Source organism: Vulpes lagopus, chromosome 7 (assembly GCF_018345385.1).
Source record: "Vulpes lagopus strain Blue_001 chromosome 7, ASM1834538v1, whole genome shotgun sequence".
NCBI lineage: Eukaryota > Metazoa > Chordata > Mammalia > Carnivora > Canidae > Vulpes > Vulpes lagopus.
Genome location: NC_054830.1, coordinates 80802247 through 80816727, shown reverse-complemented (window position 1 = coordinate 80816727; position 14481 = coordinate 80802247). Strand labels below are relative to the sequence as shown.

Here is a 14481-nt window from a genome sequence, read left to right as displayed (position 1 = left end):
ATTTACATATATACAAAAATAAAATTAAATGCAATGAAAGGATAGAATATAACTATAAAAATGGAAATTAAAAAAGTTTTTTTAAAGTTGATACAATAAGAAATTGGTTGAAAGAGGAAAGAGAAAAAGATTAAAATTTAAAGACTAAGGAATCATGGGGAAATAAACAATGAATTCTATAAACAATGAATATGCTATATTCCCCTGGCATTGGAGTTTTTTGCAGTTCTCAATGATTGGCAAACATGGTCTTGGCTGGATGTTTTCACTGATATTCTGAAGGCATGGCCTTTTGCGCTGATTCTCAAGTGTCTTTGCCCATGATGGGGGTGAGGAGGCGGGAAGCATAGATTGCACTGCCCTGGCTAGGGTGTCAGGCTAAGTAATCAGCTCCAGATTGCTCTATGTAGCTTTTGTTTCCCAAAGGCTTTCTGTGTAGCTTTAAAAGATGAGAATGCAAATGGCAGCCTCCCAATCTCTAGCCTCTAGCGGGAAGCTTGCCCCCGCCCTTCTGTGCACCCTCAGGGAAAAGCAGTCAGCCACTCCTGTCTCCCTGGTTTCTGTCTGCGCTCCGTGCACACCCAACCCATGACTGAGCATTTCTTTCTCAGGCACACAACCCTGTTTGTGTGCCTTGCAACACACTTCTGCACCGTTCTTCCCAGGGAAGGAAGGGAGGTCTCACTGGCTCTGCTGTTTGTTAGGCCCCTGCTCTGAAAGCAGTCATGCCAACTGTGACAGTTCCAGGTTTATGGCAGCCACAAGCTGAGAGCCCACTTCTGGGCTCACTGATTCCAGCTGGTTTCCCCGCTCCAATGTCTGGGAACTCTGTGCACTCAGGCACCCCTCAGTCTTCCTGAAACACACAGTCCCACCTAGGATTCTGCCTCTGCTTCACTGCCTGAGCACCTTTCAGGCACGGGCGTCCCTCACCGAAGCAGACTTCTAAAAGTTCTGATTTGCACTCAGCTGCTATGTCATGTCCTGGTAGCTAACTGATGGAGGATCCCTCCCCCTCAGTCCCTCCCCGCAAGGTTTATTTTCCATGTATCACCTCAGATTCACTTCTTCACACCTCCTACCTTGCAGAAAGTGATCGCTTTTCTCTTTGTAGAGTTGCAGCTATTCTTTTCTTAGATTTCCAGTTGAGTTTGCAGGTGTTTAAAATGATTTAACAGCTACCTAGCTGAATTCCTGGGACCAGACAAAACTAAGTAAGGTCTCCTACTCCCACAATACTCATATATATTTTTTTTCAGTCTTATTATCATCATTCCATTTGTCATGTTCTATATATCCTATCCTTATTGTCCTATTTTATAGGAGTGTTCATCAAAGTGTAGCCAGTCTTATGTAGGAACAATTTACACAGAACAACCTACATGAAACTCACCCAGGAGATTTGTTAAAAATTCAGTTTCCTCCTCCCTCCTCCCAAATTTCATGATTCTAGATTCAGTAAGTTTGAGTAGGGCCCAGGAACTTGCATTTTAACAAGCGCCCTGACCCATCTTTACCCATTAAAATCAGAGAATGAACTATGTTTTTGTTCATTTGTGTATATTGCATGTCCCATGTACCTCTGTAATACTGACTCAGGTCTGTGAAATACACTGAAAATATTGGAAAGGAGAAAAAAAAAACTGACCTGTATACAACCTGGCCTCTTAGAGCCAAACTTGTGAGGAAGTTTGAAGAAAAATGTCCCCCCTTGGGCTCTATCTTTATATAAGCCCCTTGGTGTCCCTTCTGGATTGATTTCAGCTGCACATCTCTGTGGGCTCTGGTTGCCATCTTCTCTCTTTCCAGGTAACCTGGTGTACCAGGCTCAGTCCCCAGATGAAGGTGCCCTTGTCACTGCAGCCAGGAACTTTGGCTTTGTGTTCTGTTCCCGCACATCTGAGACAATCATGGTAGTTGAAATGGGTGAGACCAAAGTCTACCAACTGCTGGCTATTTTGGACTTCAACAATGTGCGCAAGAGGATGTCTGTTATTGGTAGGTGCCCCTCCTAGTCAGTCCTCTCCCCTTATTTGTCTTTTATACACATTCATATACAGACTTCCTTTTATATGCACACAAATGTTTTCTTCCACTCACATGCTTTCTCAAAGGTATCATGCCTCAAATACAAACACATAGCCATTCCTACTTTCTCCCTCACATACTCTATATGTTTTCTCCTTGGGAGTCTGCTACCATATACTTCTTTATTGTTCCTGAGTCATGGCTTGTCTGAACCCCCAAAGCCAAGATAAGAACAGAGAATAAATTCATAAACCCTGAACTTAGAGTAGAGATAGGGGCACACAATATAAGAGAAATTCATACTGTCTTACTCTCAATTAGTTTGAGCCTCAGACTGAAGAGGGAGAAGGTCATTCTTAATTCTTGGTCCTTACTGGATATGGACCTTGGTCTGGAACTTGGACTTGGGAAGCTAAATGTGATTCTGCATCAGACTTCCACAGATGATACTAAACCCATAGAAAAGCTGGTTCTGTAAGGTCTCCTCCCACTCTCACCAGCCCTTACCTTCTGTGACCACTCATTGAGTGCTTAGCCCCCAGAAGAATCAGAAACAAATATCATGGGAACAGCCTCATGCCATCCCTCAGTGGCCCAAACAAGTTCTTGTAACAATGGATGTATATAGTTACTCTGCTTTATTTGTTTATTCTTAGTGAGGACACCTGAAGATCGAGTAATGTTGTTCTGCAAGGGTGCAGACACCATCCTCTGTCAGCTGCTCCATCCATCCTGTAGATCCCTCAGAGATGTGACTATGGAACATTTAGATGTAAGTGTTAAGGTTGCAGGGGAGGGAAGCTGTGGGTGGCTCTTTGTACATGGATTATGTGTTCACATATGTCTTTACATCCATGTATTTCTGTATGGATGTGTTTATGTCTCTTTAATTGACAATAATAAAAACTACTTCATTCTGTGGTACTCCTACTGACTACATTGCCAACTTCTGTGTCAAGAAGTTAGATGACACAGGATGAGGAGTGTGTCTGTAGGAGCACTTACCACAGTCAACTAGTATTCTCTGTGATTCCTGGCTCAAGAGGTCCCATGGTCAGACCTAGAATTTGCTTTGGAATTGGGCATATTGATATGGGAGGCCCTATCTCACCAGCTATGATAAGAATACACATCTTTGAAGGCATGGAGCAGAAAGCACCAGACGTGGGCTATTTAGGGAAATGTTTTTTGTCACTGTCTTCTGTTAGCACAAGATTAGAATCCCCAGGGGTAACTGCCCCCCCCCCACCTCCTGCCCTGACTACCCTACCCTACTTCCACCATCTAGTTAGTAGGATTTGAGATCTATCTGAAAGACAGTGCCTCCAGCCTTCTGGTACTGGAAAGGAAAACTAAATCTATACCCTCCAGGATTTCTATTCATGAGTAGAAACCTAGGTATATAAAGGATTAAGGTAATAGTACCGAGGATGGGATGGGATGGGAGGGCAGATCAGAAAAAAAAAATTTTTTTTAAGAAGAAATAGATTGGAGAAAATGCTTGGCTTGATCCACATTAACAATTAATCAGAAGTCAAAGAACACATAGTCAATAAGCGCATGAAAAGATACCAGTTTAATTTGCCCATAGGGAACTGCAAATCAAAACCTCAAGAGACTACTTCACAACTGCCAGGATAGCTAGATGATCAGATAATAATAATTAATGGCAAAGATATGGAAAAATTGTAACCTTCATACATTGCTGATGGAAATATAAAATGATGCAACCATTTTAATGGACTAAGCCACCCAGGCACTCCATGAGGCAGCCATTTTAGAAAACAGTCTGGCAGAAAAAGTTAAACATAGAGTAATCATGTGACCTAGCAATTCCAGTCCTAGGTGTAGTCCCAAAAGAAACGAAAATATACATCCACACAAAAATTTGTACACAAATGTTTAGAGCAGCATTATCTATAATAGTGAAAAAGTAGAAACAACCCAAATGCCCAACATGAATGGCATGGATAAATAGATCAATAAAATGTATGTCTAAACAACAAATATTATTCAGTCCCAAAAAGGAATGACATACTGATACATGCGTATGAGTCTTGAAACATTATGTTAAGTGAAATGAGAGAATCACAAAAGGCCACATATTGTATAATTTAATTTATATGAAATATTCAGAATAAGCAAATCTATAGAAATAAGTAGGTTAGTGATTGCCAAGTGCTAGGGGAAAAGAAAATGGGAATGAAGGCTAATGGGTACAGGATTTCCTTTGGGAGTGATCAAAGTATTCTGGAATTAGATAGTAGTGATGGATGCACAACTTTATGAGTATAATTTTTTAACCACTGAATTATATACCTTAAAAGTGTGAATTTTATGATCTATACATTATATTTCAAGTTTTCAAAAAAAGTCCATGGAGTATTCCATACAGGACAGTTCCTATGTCCTATCCTGGTTCCCAGAGGCCTCAGTATTTTTTATGGGCTACTCTGAAAAACTTATCTCTTAACCTTCCACAACACATTAATTAGAGTGTCTTCTCAGAGAGCAGGCTGGCTCCAAAGGGGGCATAAAATTGTTTCAGATCTTTTAACCTACATCCTGCCACCCATTTTAATAGACACTCATAATGGAGCCTGACTACACTACAATATGTTAACTACTGATGATAAACTTGTAAGAGTGAAGCTTATACTTAGGAGTCAAGCTTCAAAAACTCCTACAAAAGCACAGCTCTAAGCCCTCTAAGCCAGGAATCACCAAACAGTTCATATAAAAACAAGGGGCAGGGATCCCTGGGTGGCTCAGAGGTTTAGCGCCTGCCTTCGGCTCAGGGAGTGATCCTGGAGTACCAGGATCAAGTCCCACATCAGGCTTCTGGCATGGAAGCCTGCTTCTCCCTCTGCCTGTGTCTCTCTCTGCCTCTGTGTGTGTGTGTGTGTGTGTGTGTCTGTGTGTGTGCGCGTGCGTGTGTGTGTGTGTGTGTGTGTGTCTTTCATGAAAAAATAAATAAGATCTTAAAAAAAAAAAAAAAGCAAGGAGCAGTCAGGATTTGGCCTCAGGGGCCCTAGTTTACCCACCATAATAGAAAAGAAAAAAAAACACAAGTAAAGGGTAAGTAAGAAATAACTTCAACACAGACTGCTAAATTATGTGGGTTTTTTTGGTTTGTTTTTTAAATATTTTATTTATTTATTCATGAGAAATGCAGAGAGAGAGAGGAAGAGACACAGGCAGAGGGAGAAGCAGGGTCCATGCAGGGAGCTTTGTGGGACTCGATCCTGGGACTCCCGGATCATGCCCTGGGCCGAAGGCAGGAGCTAAACCGCTGAGCCACCCAGGGATCCCTAAATTATTTGTTAAATGGATTAAGAATCTGTATGGGGCTCCTGGGTGGCTCAGTTGGTTAAGTGTCTGCCTTCAGTTCAGATCATTACCTCAGGGTCCTGGGATCCAGCCCCGTGTCAGGCTCCCTGCTCAGTGAAGAGTCTGCTTCTCTCTCTGCCCCTATCCCCTGCTTGTTCTCTCTCTCTCTCTCTCTCTCTCTCTCTCTCTCTCTCAAATAAGTAAATAAAATCTTAAAAAAAAAAATTAGTGTGTTGTTAGCTTATAAGATCTCATTTACTATCCTATGCAAGAGCAGCATCTGCCATATTTTTTCCTTCTAAGAAGTCTCTGAGATCTTCTCTCAGGCTTCTTTGCATAGCTTCATCTGCTAACACTACAGAGGTTTAAGGGATGGCATTCCATACATGCACTGTTTTATGTTCATTTTACCTGACAGCTAATGTCACTCAGGAGTTTCACGGAACTAATACAGAATATCAAGATGATAAATTCTTTTTCTCTTTGCTCTTATAATGCTAAAGTGAATTATTTTGCAGTTCACTATGATAGTGATCATGTAGAATTTTTATTCATGTGCAGTTCTCAGTACATAAAATCTTCTAACCCACCCTCAGTTGGATTAGAGTTCTGCCCTTAAACTACTCACTCTAATCTAGTTCTCCTTATGACCAAGACTATACTTGCAAGATAGTTAACTGTGGTTAGTTAGGATACATTGGTGGACACAGAACAAAACAATACTAATTCACCCAGAGAGCATTTCAGTAGTGAAATATCATTAACACTACTGGCTGTGACTAATCAATTGAGCCAATCAGCTGTAGACAAATATACACGTGTGTGTGCTTTTGAGGTGCCTGTTAGATGCTTGAAGGAAGGCAGGGAAAGAGGAAAATAAAATCAATGTATGCTTATAAAAAATAGTTGCTCCTTTATGTTTTATAACAACTCCCTTTTACTTTAGTATTCCATTCTCATAGACATCATTATCCTCTCTGTAGGCAGTGAATTATTTTATCCCAATTTTACAACAAAGAAATCTAGAAGGCGGGATTCCTGGGTGGCGCAGCGGTTTGGCGCCTGCCTTTGGCCCAGGGCGCGATCTTGGAGACCGGGGATCGAATCCCACATTAGGCTCCCGGTGTATGGAGCCTGCTTCTCCCTCTGCCTGTGTCTCTGCCTCTCTCTCTCTGTGACTATCATAAATAAATAAATTTAAAAAAAAAAGAAAAAAAAAGAAATCTAGAAGGCTTAATTTTTCCCAGAGTCATACAGCAAATTATCTAACTACAGGTAAAAGCTAGAACTTGTTATATTTCATAAGTACTTATGCCGGCCCCACCATTAGGACATTTGGCTGAGAAAGCTCTGTAGTTGTTTTCTGGCTAGGCTAGGTATTCCTCCCACCCCATGGTACTAGCCATTAGACCCTATTTTGTAGGCATTCAGCTGGTAGGATCAGTCTGCTTCTCCCTAAACTCAACCCTAACCCACCCAGACCTACTCAGCACACACACATGTCTTCTAGGATTTTGCCGTTGAAGGCCTCCGCACCCTCATGGTGGCCTACCGAGAATTGGATAATGCGTTCTTCCAGGCCTGGAGCAAGAGGCACAGTGAAGCCTGCCTGTCTTTGGAGAATCGGGAAGATAAGATATCAGATGTCTATGAAGAGATAGAAAAAGACTTAATGGTTAGTATGAGGAAGCCAGGCACAGATTGGGAGCAGGATGGGTAGTGGCAGTCAGTAGACTGAGCAAGGTCTCTGAGAATGGCTTGCAGAAAATCAATAGGTTCAGACTCTCTCTGGATACAGGATATTGGCATCCAAACTGATTCAGGATGTCCTGGATTTTTGAAATCCATATGGGGTGCGGTGCAGGGGAGGATAATGCACTAGTTGTAAATTTTATCCCAAAGCTGCTCACAGAAGCTGAGTAACCTGGGACAAATGAGGATCTGAATAATGAATGCACAGATTAGATAATCTAGAATGAACTAAAAGAATAATCAAGACAAAAATACTCACTCATTCATTCAACATATTAAGTGCTTCCTATGTTCCAGCAACAGACAAAATAGGCAAAAAAGTAACACATATAGTATGTTAGATAATGAAAGTGCTATGGTAGGAAATAAATCCAGGAAGAAAGCTAGGGAGAAAGCATCAGAAAGCTGATGTATCTGCATCAGCATATGCATGTATGTTTTGGAGAAGGCAGAGTATAGTTAGTATTTTTTTATAGGATGGTTAGTCTTCCTTTAGTCTGAGTAGAGACCTAAAGAAATAGGGAAAGGGCAGCCCCGGTGGCGCAGCGGTTTAGCGCCGCCTGCAGCCCAGGGCATGATCCTGGAGACCCTGGATCGAGTCCCATGTCAAGCTCTCTGCATGGAGCCTGCTTCTCCCTCTGCCTACATCTCTGCCTCTCTCTCTCTCTCTCTCTCTCTCTCTCTGTGTGTGTGTGTGTGTGTGTGTGTGTGTGTGTGTGTCTACGAATAAATAAATAATCTTAAAAAAAAAAGAAATAGGGAAATAGTCTGGCAAACTAAGCAGACAGAAGAAATGGCATGAGTGAAAGCCCTGAAACAGGAGTAGGCCTAACTAGTTGAACAGCAAGGCAGCTAGTGTGGCTGGCATGGTGTAAGTAAGGAGGAGAGAATAAAAGGACATGAGACAGAGAAGTAGTAGAGTGCCTTCATGAGCCAGTGTAAGAATTTACAATGAGATATGGAAAGCCATTGAAGAGTTCAACCAAAGAAGTGATGTGATATACATGCCTGGGTAGCTTAGGTGGTTAAGCATCTGCCTTTGGCTCAGGTCATGATCTCAGGATCCTGGGATCGAGCCCTATATTGTACTCTGTGGTATGTCAGCTTCTCCCTCTCCCTCTGTGATCCTCTTGCTCTTTCTCTCAAATAAATAAATAAAAAAAATTTTTTTAAAGTGATGTGATAGCTTTTTTCAAAAGATTTTATTTATTTGAGAGAGAGTCAGTGCAAATAGGGGGAGGAACAGAGGGAGAGGGACAACCCAGACTCTGAGTGCAGAGCCAGACACAGGGCTCAATCCCAGGACCCTGAGATCATGACCTGAGCCAAAATCAAGAGTCAGTCGCCTAAGTGACTGAGCCACCCAGGCACTCCGATGAGTTAGCTTTCTAAAACAATCACTCTGGCTGCTGTGTTAAGATTATACTGTAGGGGAGCAAGCACAGACCCAGGGAGACAAATTAGAAGATAGTTACAATAGTGCAGGTGAGAGATGATGATGGCTTGGACCAGATAGAAGTAGTGGAAGTGGTGAGGAGTAGTCAAATTCTGTACATTTTTTAAAGGTAGAGCCAACAGAATTTGCTAATGGATTAGATTATAGGATATGAGAGAGAGAAGTTAAAGATGACTCCAAAGTTTCTGAGCAGACTGATACAGGCTGGATCTGCTATAAGAAGAGAAATAACTGATACCAAATGGGAAAACATAGAGATCCAAAAGGTCAATCTCCTTTCATAATCAGTTCTGTGGTTAGTATTTCTAGTCTGTCCTTCTGGAGGCCTAGCAGAAATCAGCCAGTTATTTGTCCATCAGTTCCTCAGACTGAGTCATGATGCCCATCCTGTGGTCAACACTGGAAGCCAAGAAGTATGCTGTGAATGAAGCAAGAAAGAAGTGAAAGTGTGTTGAGAAAAAGATGGTTTAGAAGTGGCACACAGCTTCATGTATGACTTGGGCAAGTCTTGTCCCTCTTTGACCCCTAATATTCTGTTTCTAAATTTGATTTATGTGGTTGAAAAGCTACAGTTATCGAGAGGCAGAATATGCTGAATTTTATACTATTTGGATCCTCATGTCAGGATAGAACCAGCTTGCTAAAGAGGATGATAAGATGCTAGTCGAGTTGTTGGGTAGCACTAAATGCTGTGACATTCTTCCTTTTCCTCACTCACTGCTCTCTCTGTTCAAAGCTGTTAGGGGCCACAGCCATAGAAGACAAGCTGCAGGATGGTGTACCTGAGACAATCGCCACCCTGAACAAAGCCAAAATTAAAATTTGGGTCCTAACTGGAGATAAGCAAGGTAAAGGGGAGTTCTCACATGACCAATCCTCCTCCCTATCCACTTTAGCCATTTCTTTATTTTATATATTCTTTTCTTCTTAGCCATATATTTGACAAATACCTTATAACCCAGGTCAAGTTCTTATAGGACACCTTCCTTCCCAGTCTTGTACATGGTTTGCTAAGAGTACACTTTATACTGGATGCTGTATTAGGTATTAAGGACATAGAGATGATTCAATCAGACATGACCTCGTCATCCAGGAACCCATTTGCTAAAAACCTTGGAATTATCTCTGACTATACCCTCTCTGTTGTCCCAAAGATTAATTGTCTCACTGTGTCCCACCAAATCTTCTGATGATCCCCTTGACTATGCCATCACCCTAATTCATCCTTTGTCCCCCATTGATTGTACTTTTGCAAAAACTTTTAAACTGATATCTGTCTCATTTCCTTATTGATTTCAATATAGCCTACATACAACCATCAGTTTAATCTTACTAAAATATACGACTTTTATATATTATTCCTCTGCCCAGGTATCTTCAGTAGCTCTATGTGGTAAAGTCAGATTCCACTGTCTGGTCTTCAAGATCTTGATAATCTGTTGCTGCCTACATATAGTTATCTCCATCCTGATGTGACTGTTATCTTTAGTGTGTCCCAAACAATCCAGCTTCTACTCCACAGCCTCTGTTTGGGTTGTTTCCCCTTTGAAATGTTTTTTCCTTCCCAAAACAAGTCTTACACATCCTTCAAAGTCTTTTTCCAAGAAAGTTTCTATGACAATTGAAGTTTCTCCTCTGAATTTTGATACCACTTGCAGCAAGGCTTCAGGATTTAATTTTTGTAAATTTTTTCCTTAGTATGAATTTATTCAAATTTCAGAGTTCTCAATGTAAAGACAAGACCGTAACTGAAACTTATTTCAGTCTGCCATAAAATCTGTCATAAAAACAGGCACAGGGAAATATATCCTGACTGTTTGGAGAAGTGGACACAGACTGGAATTGTTTTAGGAAATAAGGGAAGGCTCTGTTGAAAGGCTAAGCCAGAATGATGCTCACTTCAGGAGCACATATCCTGAAATTGGAATGATACAGAAAAGGTTAGCATGGCCTCTACACAAGGATGACATAAAAATTCATGAAAATGAATTTAAAAATGAAAGAAAATGAAAGGCTAAGCCAGAATGATCCTAGTTATTGATAAGTGACTCACAAGTCTGCACTAGGTTGACAGTCTCCTGTGTGTTTGAATATGGTCTCCACAGACTCATGAAAAATACATTTGGATACATCCATAACAAATGTGGACAAATGGGCTCTGCTGCCCACATTAGTGCCTATATATGTGTACACTTTCATAAAGTCCCTGTCCTGGCCAAAATGTGATGTTTGTTCCCCATTTCCTGCAGAGACTGCTGTGAACATTGCTTATGCCTGTAACATATTTGAGGATGAAATGGATGGGATGTTTATTGTGGAAGGCAAGAATGATGAGACCATTCGGCAAGAACTCAGGTATAGGGACCTAAGACAATGGCAGTTCTCAGAAGGCAATTGAGTTTGAGGTCCTGGCTAATGTTTAGTAGAGGTTCTGTAACCACCTTGCCCATTTTCATTCTGGGACACTTTTTCCTTTCTAAAATCTGGAGCTTCCAGTCAGATATTAACCACTCCTCTTGGCTTTCAGGTCGGCAAGGGACAAGATGAAACCTGAGGCTCTACTGGAATCAGACCCAGTAAACATTTACCTCACCACGAAGCCCCAAATGTCCTTCAGATTACCTGAGGAGGTGCCCAATGGCAACTATGGCTTGATCATCAATGGCTGCAGTCTGGTGGGCAACACAGAGCTACAATTCTATCTTCTTCTCCCAAGGAGTTTTTTTCCTAGGTCCAGTCCACTCCAGGGAAATTTTAAGACCCCTTCTCTATTTCATGAGTCACCCCTTCCCCTCTCTTCTGGGGTTCTTTCCTGACAGACACCTTTCCCTATCCTTCTCTAGACAGGAATAATGAGGAAAGAGAAGCCAAAGGCATGTTCCTTCCTTATCCAAATTCTATTACTGATGTGGCCTGTCACTTAGGGGAAAGGGGGAAGTGAACAGAACCAGGTCCTCCAAAAAGGTCAGCTGGCCTTATAGCCCAATCAACTGATTTGACCTAGTGAGAGAGGCTGACTAGTTTCCCACTGGAGTCAGGGTCAGATGTAAGGATGCCTAGAACTGACTTGGGGACTTGGCCTCCCTTGGGAATGGAGCACCTGGGAGCCACTATGTCTGACCTATATAGTATAGGAGAGAATGGAGATGGGGAAGGACTTAGGAGGATCCTGTCCTGAGAGCCTTTTTGGGCAACCTGAAATGTGGATGTATCCTGGTGCTGCAGGCCTATGCTCTAGAAGGGAACCTGGAGTTGGAACTGCTGAGAACAGCGTGCATGTGCAAGGGGGTGATCTGCTGCCGGATGACACCCCTTCAGAAGGCCCAGGTGGTAGAGCTGGTGAAGAGATACAAGAAGGTGGTGACACTGGCCATCGGGGATGGGGCCAATGATGTCAGCATGATCAAAGGCATGTGAGGGATGGGGGAACAGTAACCTTCAACCAAAAGCTTGCCCTTTCCTTTCTCTATAGGCAAAGACCAACCTGGGTGACATTGTGTTGTTGGTTCACTCCTGCATATATGTATTGTATGTTTATAATGTTTTGCAACTTCATTTTTGCTCCTCTATACCTGCATTCCCACTTATTTACACATGCATATATCAGTCCATATGCACACACACACACACACACACACACACATTCAAATTCATGCACTTAACACACACAAATACAGATGGCTCCCATAAAATCATATGCATGTATTTACAGAACCGGATGTGCAACTACCATACCATCTTTCCAAGATGGCATCAAAGCCTACGTAAAGAACCCCTGGGGGGGAGTCACAGTCTGTTGCTTTTCTGATAGATGTATGCCTGAGCAATGTTAGGCAAAAGACAGGACTGCCCAACCAGAGAATTAGCTGTGAGGCACAGTGTAGGGATCTCTTCTTCCCTAAGGCAATGTTCATGAGTACTTCCCCTGACTCCCCTGACTGGAAAAGAATAGAAGACTTACTGATGCCCTGGACTAATAGAAGCAAATGGCTGACGCTGGTTTTAATTTTAGCTGAATGTTGTTAGCTTCCAGCAACTTGTGGTTCTGTGAAATACGGACAACATCTAGAGGTCCTCTAATCTAAACTTTCTCCCCATCCAGGAAGCACTAGCAGATATTCTAGCCTCAGCTTTAGTTCTAGAAAATGTTCTTGCTCTCTTCCCCACTTTCTAGAACTTCTCTGGTTTTTAGGGCCTTAGAGGCTTCAATTATTCCATTAAGCAATGCCACAGGTATATACCAGAAGATCAATGAATGTACCCTACACTACAACATACTAATTAAACCTTTTAGGAACTTCAATCTTATTTTCCATCAAGTATAATCCTTGTTTTATTCAGAAAAGTCATTCAGAAAAGTGAGGCCTCCTGGAGAACTTGCTTCTCACTAACAAAGTATGAACATCACTTATTTCCTCCTAACAGTTGGATTTTAGCTCTTTAGATAAACTTAAGTAATTAAATATTATGTTAGATTGACATCCATCCTGTATCTATAATTGATGTAAATGGCTTCAAGAGATAACAAGAGGTTTTTACCTCAGCATCTGGACAGCAGGAAAGAGCCAAGGTGGCTATAGTAGGCACAAAGACCATCCAGGAGAGCTTTCTAGTACTAGCCATGCCAGGCATTCCTGAGTGGCAGCATCCAAAACAAAGTGAAGATGAAGGAGCTGGTTTTTGACAGTCCATTAGGGAAAAGAGCAATCCACTGAGGAGAAAACGCTCCACTAAATAAATGCCATTTTGAGCTGAGCGTAACAGTGTTTTCCAAATGTAAAATAAGGAGTTTGTACAACATGATCTCAGCCTTTCTTTTACACTTCCCAGCCTGGGAGCCCAGCAGACTAGCTCTGAGGTTGAGAAGCTTCTGGGATTTCTTTTCAGCTGCTCACATTGGAGTTGGCATCAGCGGCCAGGAGGGAATGCAGGCCATGCTCAACAGTGACTACGCCTTCTCCCAGTTCCACTATCTTCAGCGTCTACTCTTGGTCCATGGCCGCTGGTCCTATAATCGCATGTGCAAGTTTCTCAGCTACTTCTTTTACAAAAACTTTGCCTTCACCCTGGTGCACTTCTGGTATGCCTTCTTCAGCGGGTTCTCTGCACAGGTAGGAGGTCAGATGGCATTCCCCACTCTGGTCAACTGGATCTTCTGTACAACACCCCCACTTCAGCCAGCTCATGTTTCTTTTCTAGAGACATGTTGCCATCCATCCATAAAGCTCCTCACGTGGGGGCACCTGGGTGGCTCAGTTGGTTAAGCACAAAACTCCTTACCCATGCTGATCCCATCTCCTAGCCTTAAACTGAACCTTAGATTTCCAAACCTTAACTTTTTCTGGCTTGGCTCTAACTTAGACTTGACTCTTACCTCCAAAACTCCCATGAGATATTTTGACCTTTTACCTGACAGAGAGACCTGGTTTCCAAAAATAGATAATATGGGGAAATGCTTGGATCTTGGAGGGTTTGTTTTTGTTTTTGTTTTGTTTTGTTTTGTTTTGTATCCAAAGCAATCTTTATGGAACAGGCTAAGTCTCAAAGGGCTTCTGAGTCTTGCCAGACATGCTGGCTATGGTGTTCACCTGTAGCCATACTTCAGAATACAGCTCCCCTTACTTCTACTTCCCCACCCCGACAGCCCTTCTCCCTGCCCCAAATATACATTGTTGTCGCTCTAATGAGTTAACTCCACATTTGAGTATGATATCTCCCCCACCTGGGAAGTGGCACTTGGATTTTGATGTTCTATAAGAATTCCTCTTTCCTATGAGAAGTTTTTCGGGGTTCTCAAAGATTCCCAAGAAAAACAACCTCAGGAATGATTACCTTAGGAGATCCCTATTACCTCTGTTGCCTTGGGCTCCAGGGGAAACAGACTATTGAGCAGAAAATAGTAGACTTGTATATCC

General features: G+C 42.1%; 1 protein-coding gene and 1 non-coding gene across 2 annotated transcripts in view; both read left to right on the top strand.

Annotated features, from left to right (window-relative positions):
• The window catches only part of LOC121494480 (phospholipid-transporting ATPase FetA-like), a 124700-nt gene that overhangs the window by 103572 nt on the left and 6647 nt on the right, over positions 1–14481 (top strand). Inside the window, exons 17-24 of the mRNA XM_041760969.1 lie at positions 1810–1998; positions 2685–2800; positions 6869–7033; positions 9303–9414; positions 10816–10921; positions 11094–11241; positions 11792–11975; positions 13454–13677. Of these exons, the coding sequence (XP_041616903.1) occupies positions 1810–1998; positions 2685–2800; positions 6869–7033; positions 9303–9414; positions 10816–10921; positions 11094–11241; positions 11792–11975; positions 13454–13677 (1244 nt within the window). The remainder of the gene's footprint in view (positions 1–1809; positions 1999–2684; positions 2801–6868; positions 7034–9302; positions 9415–10815; positions 10922–11093; positions 11242–11791; positions 11976–13453; positions 13678–14481) is intronic.
• On the top strand, positions 10458–10564 carry LOC121496335. Its single transcript, XR_005989167.1, has one exon. It is a non-coding gene; the product is annotated as a U6 spliceosomal RNA (small nuclear RNA).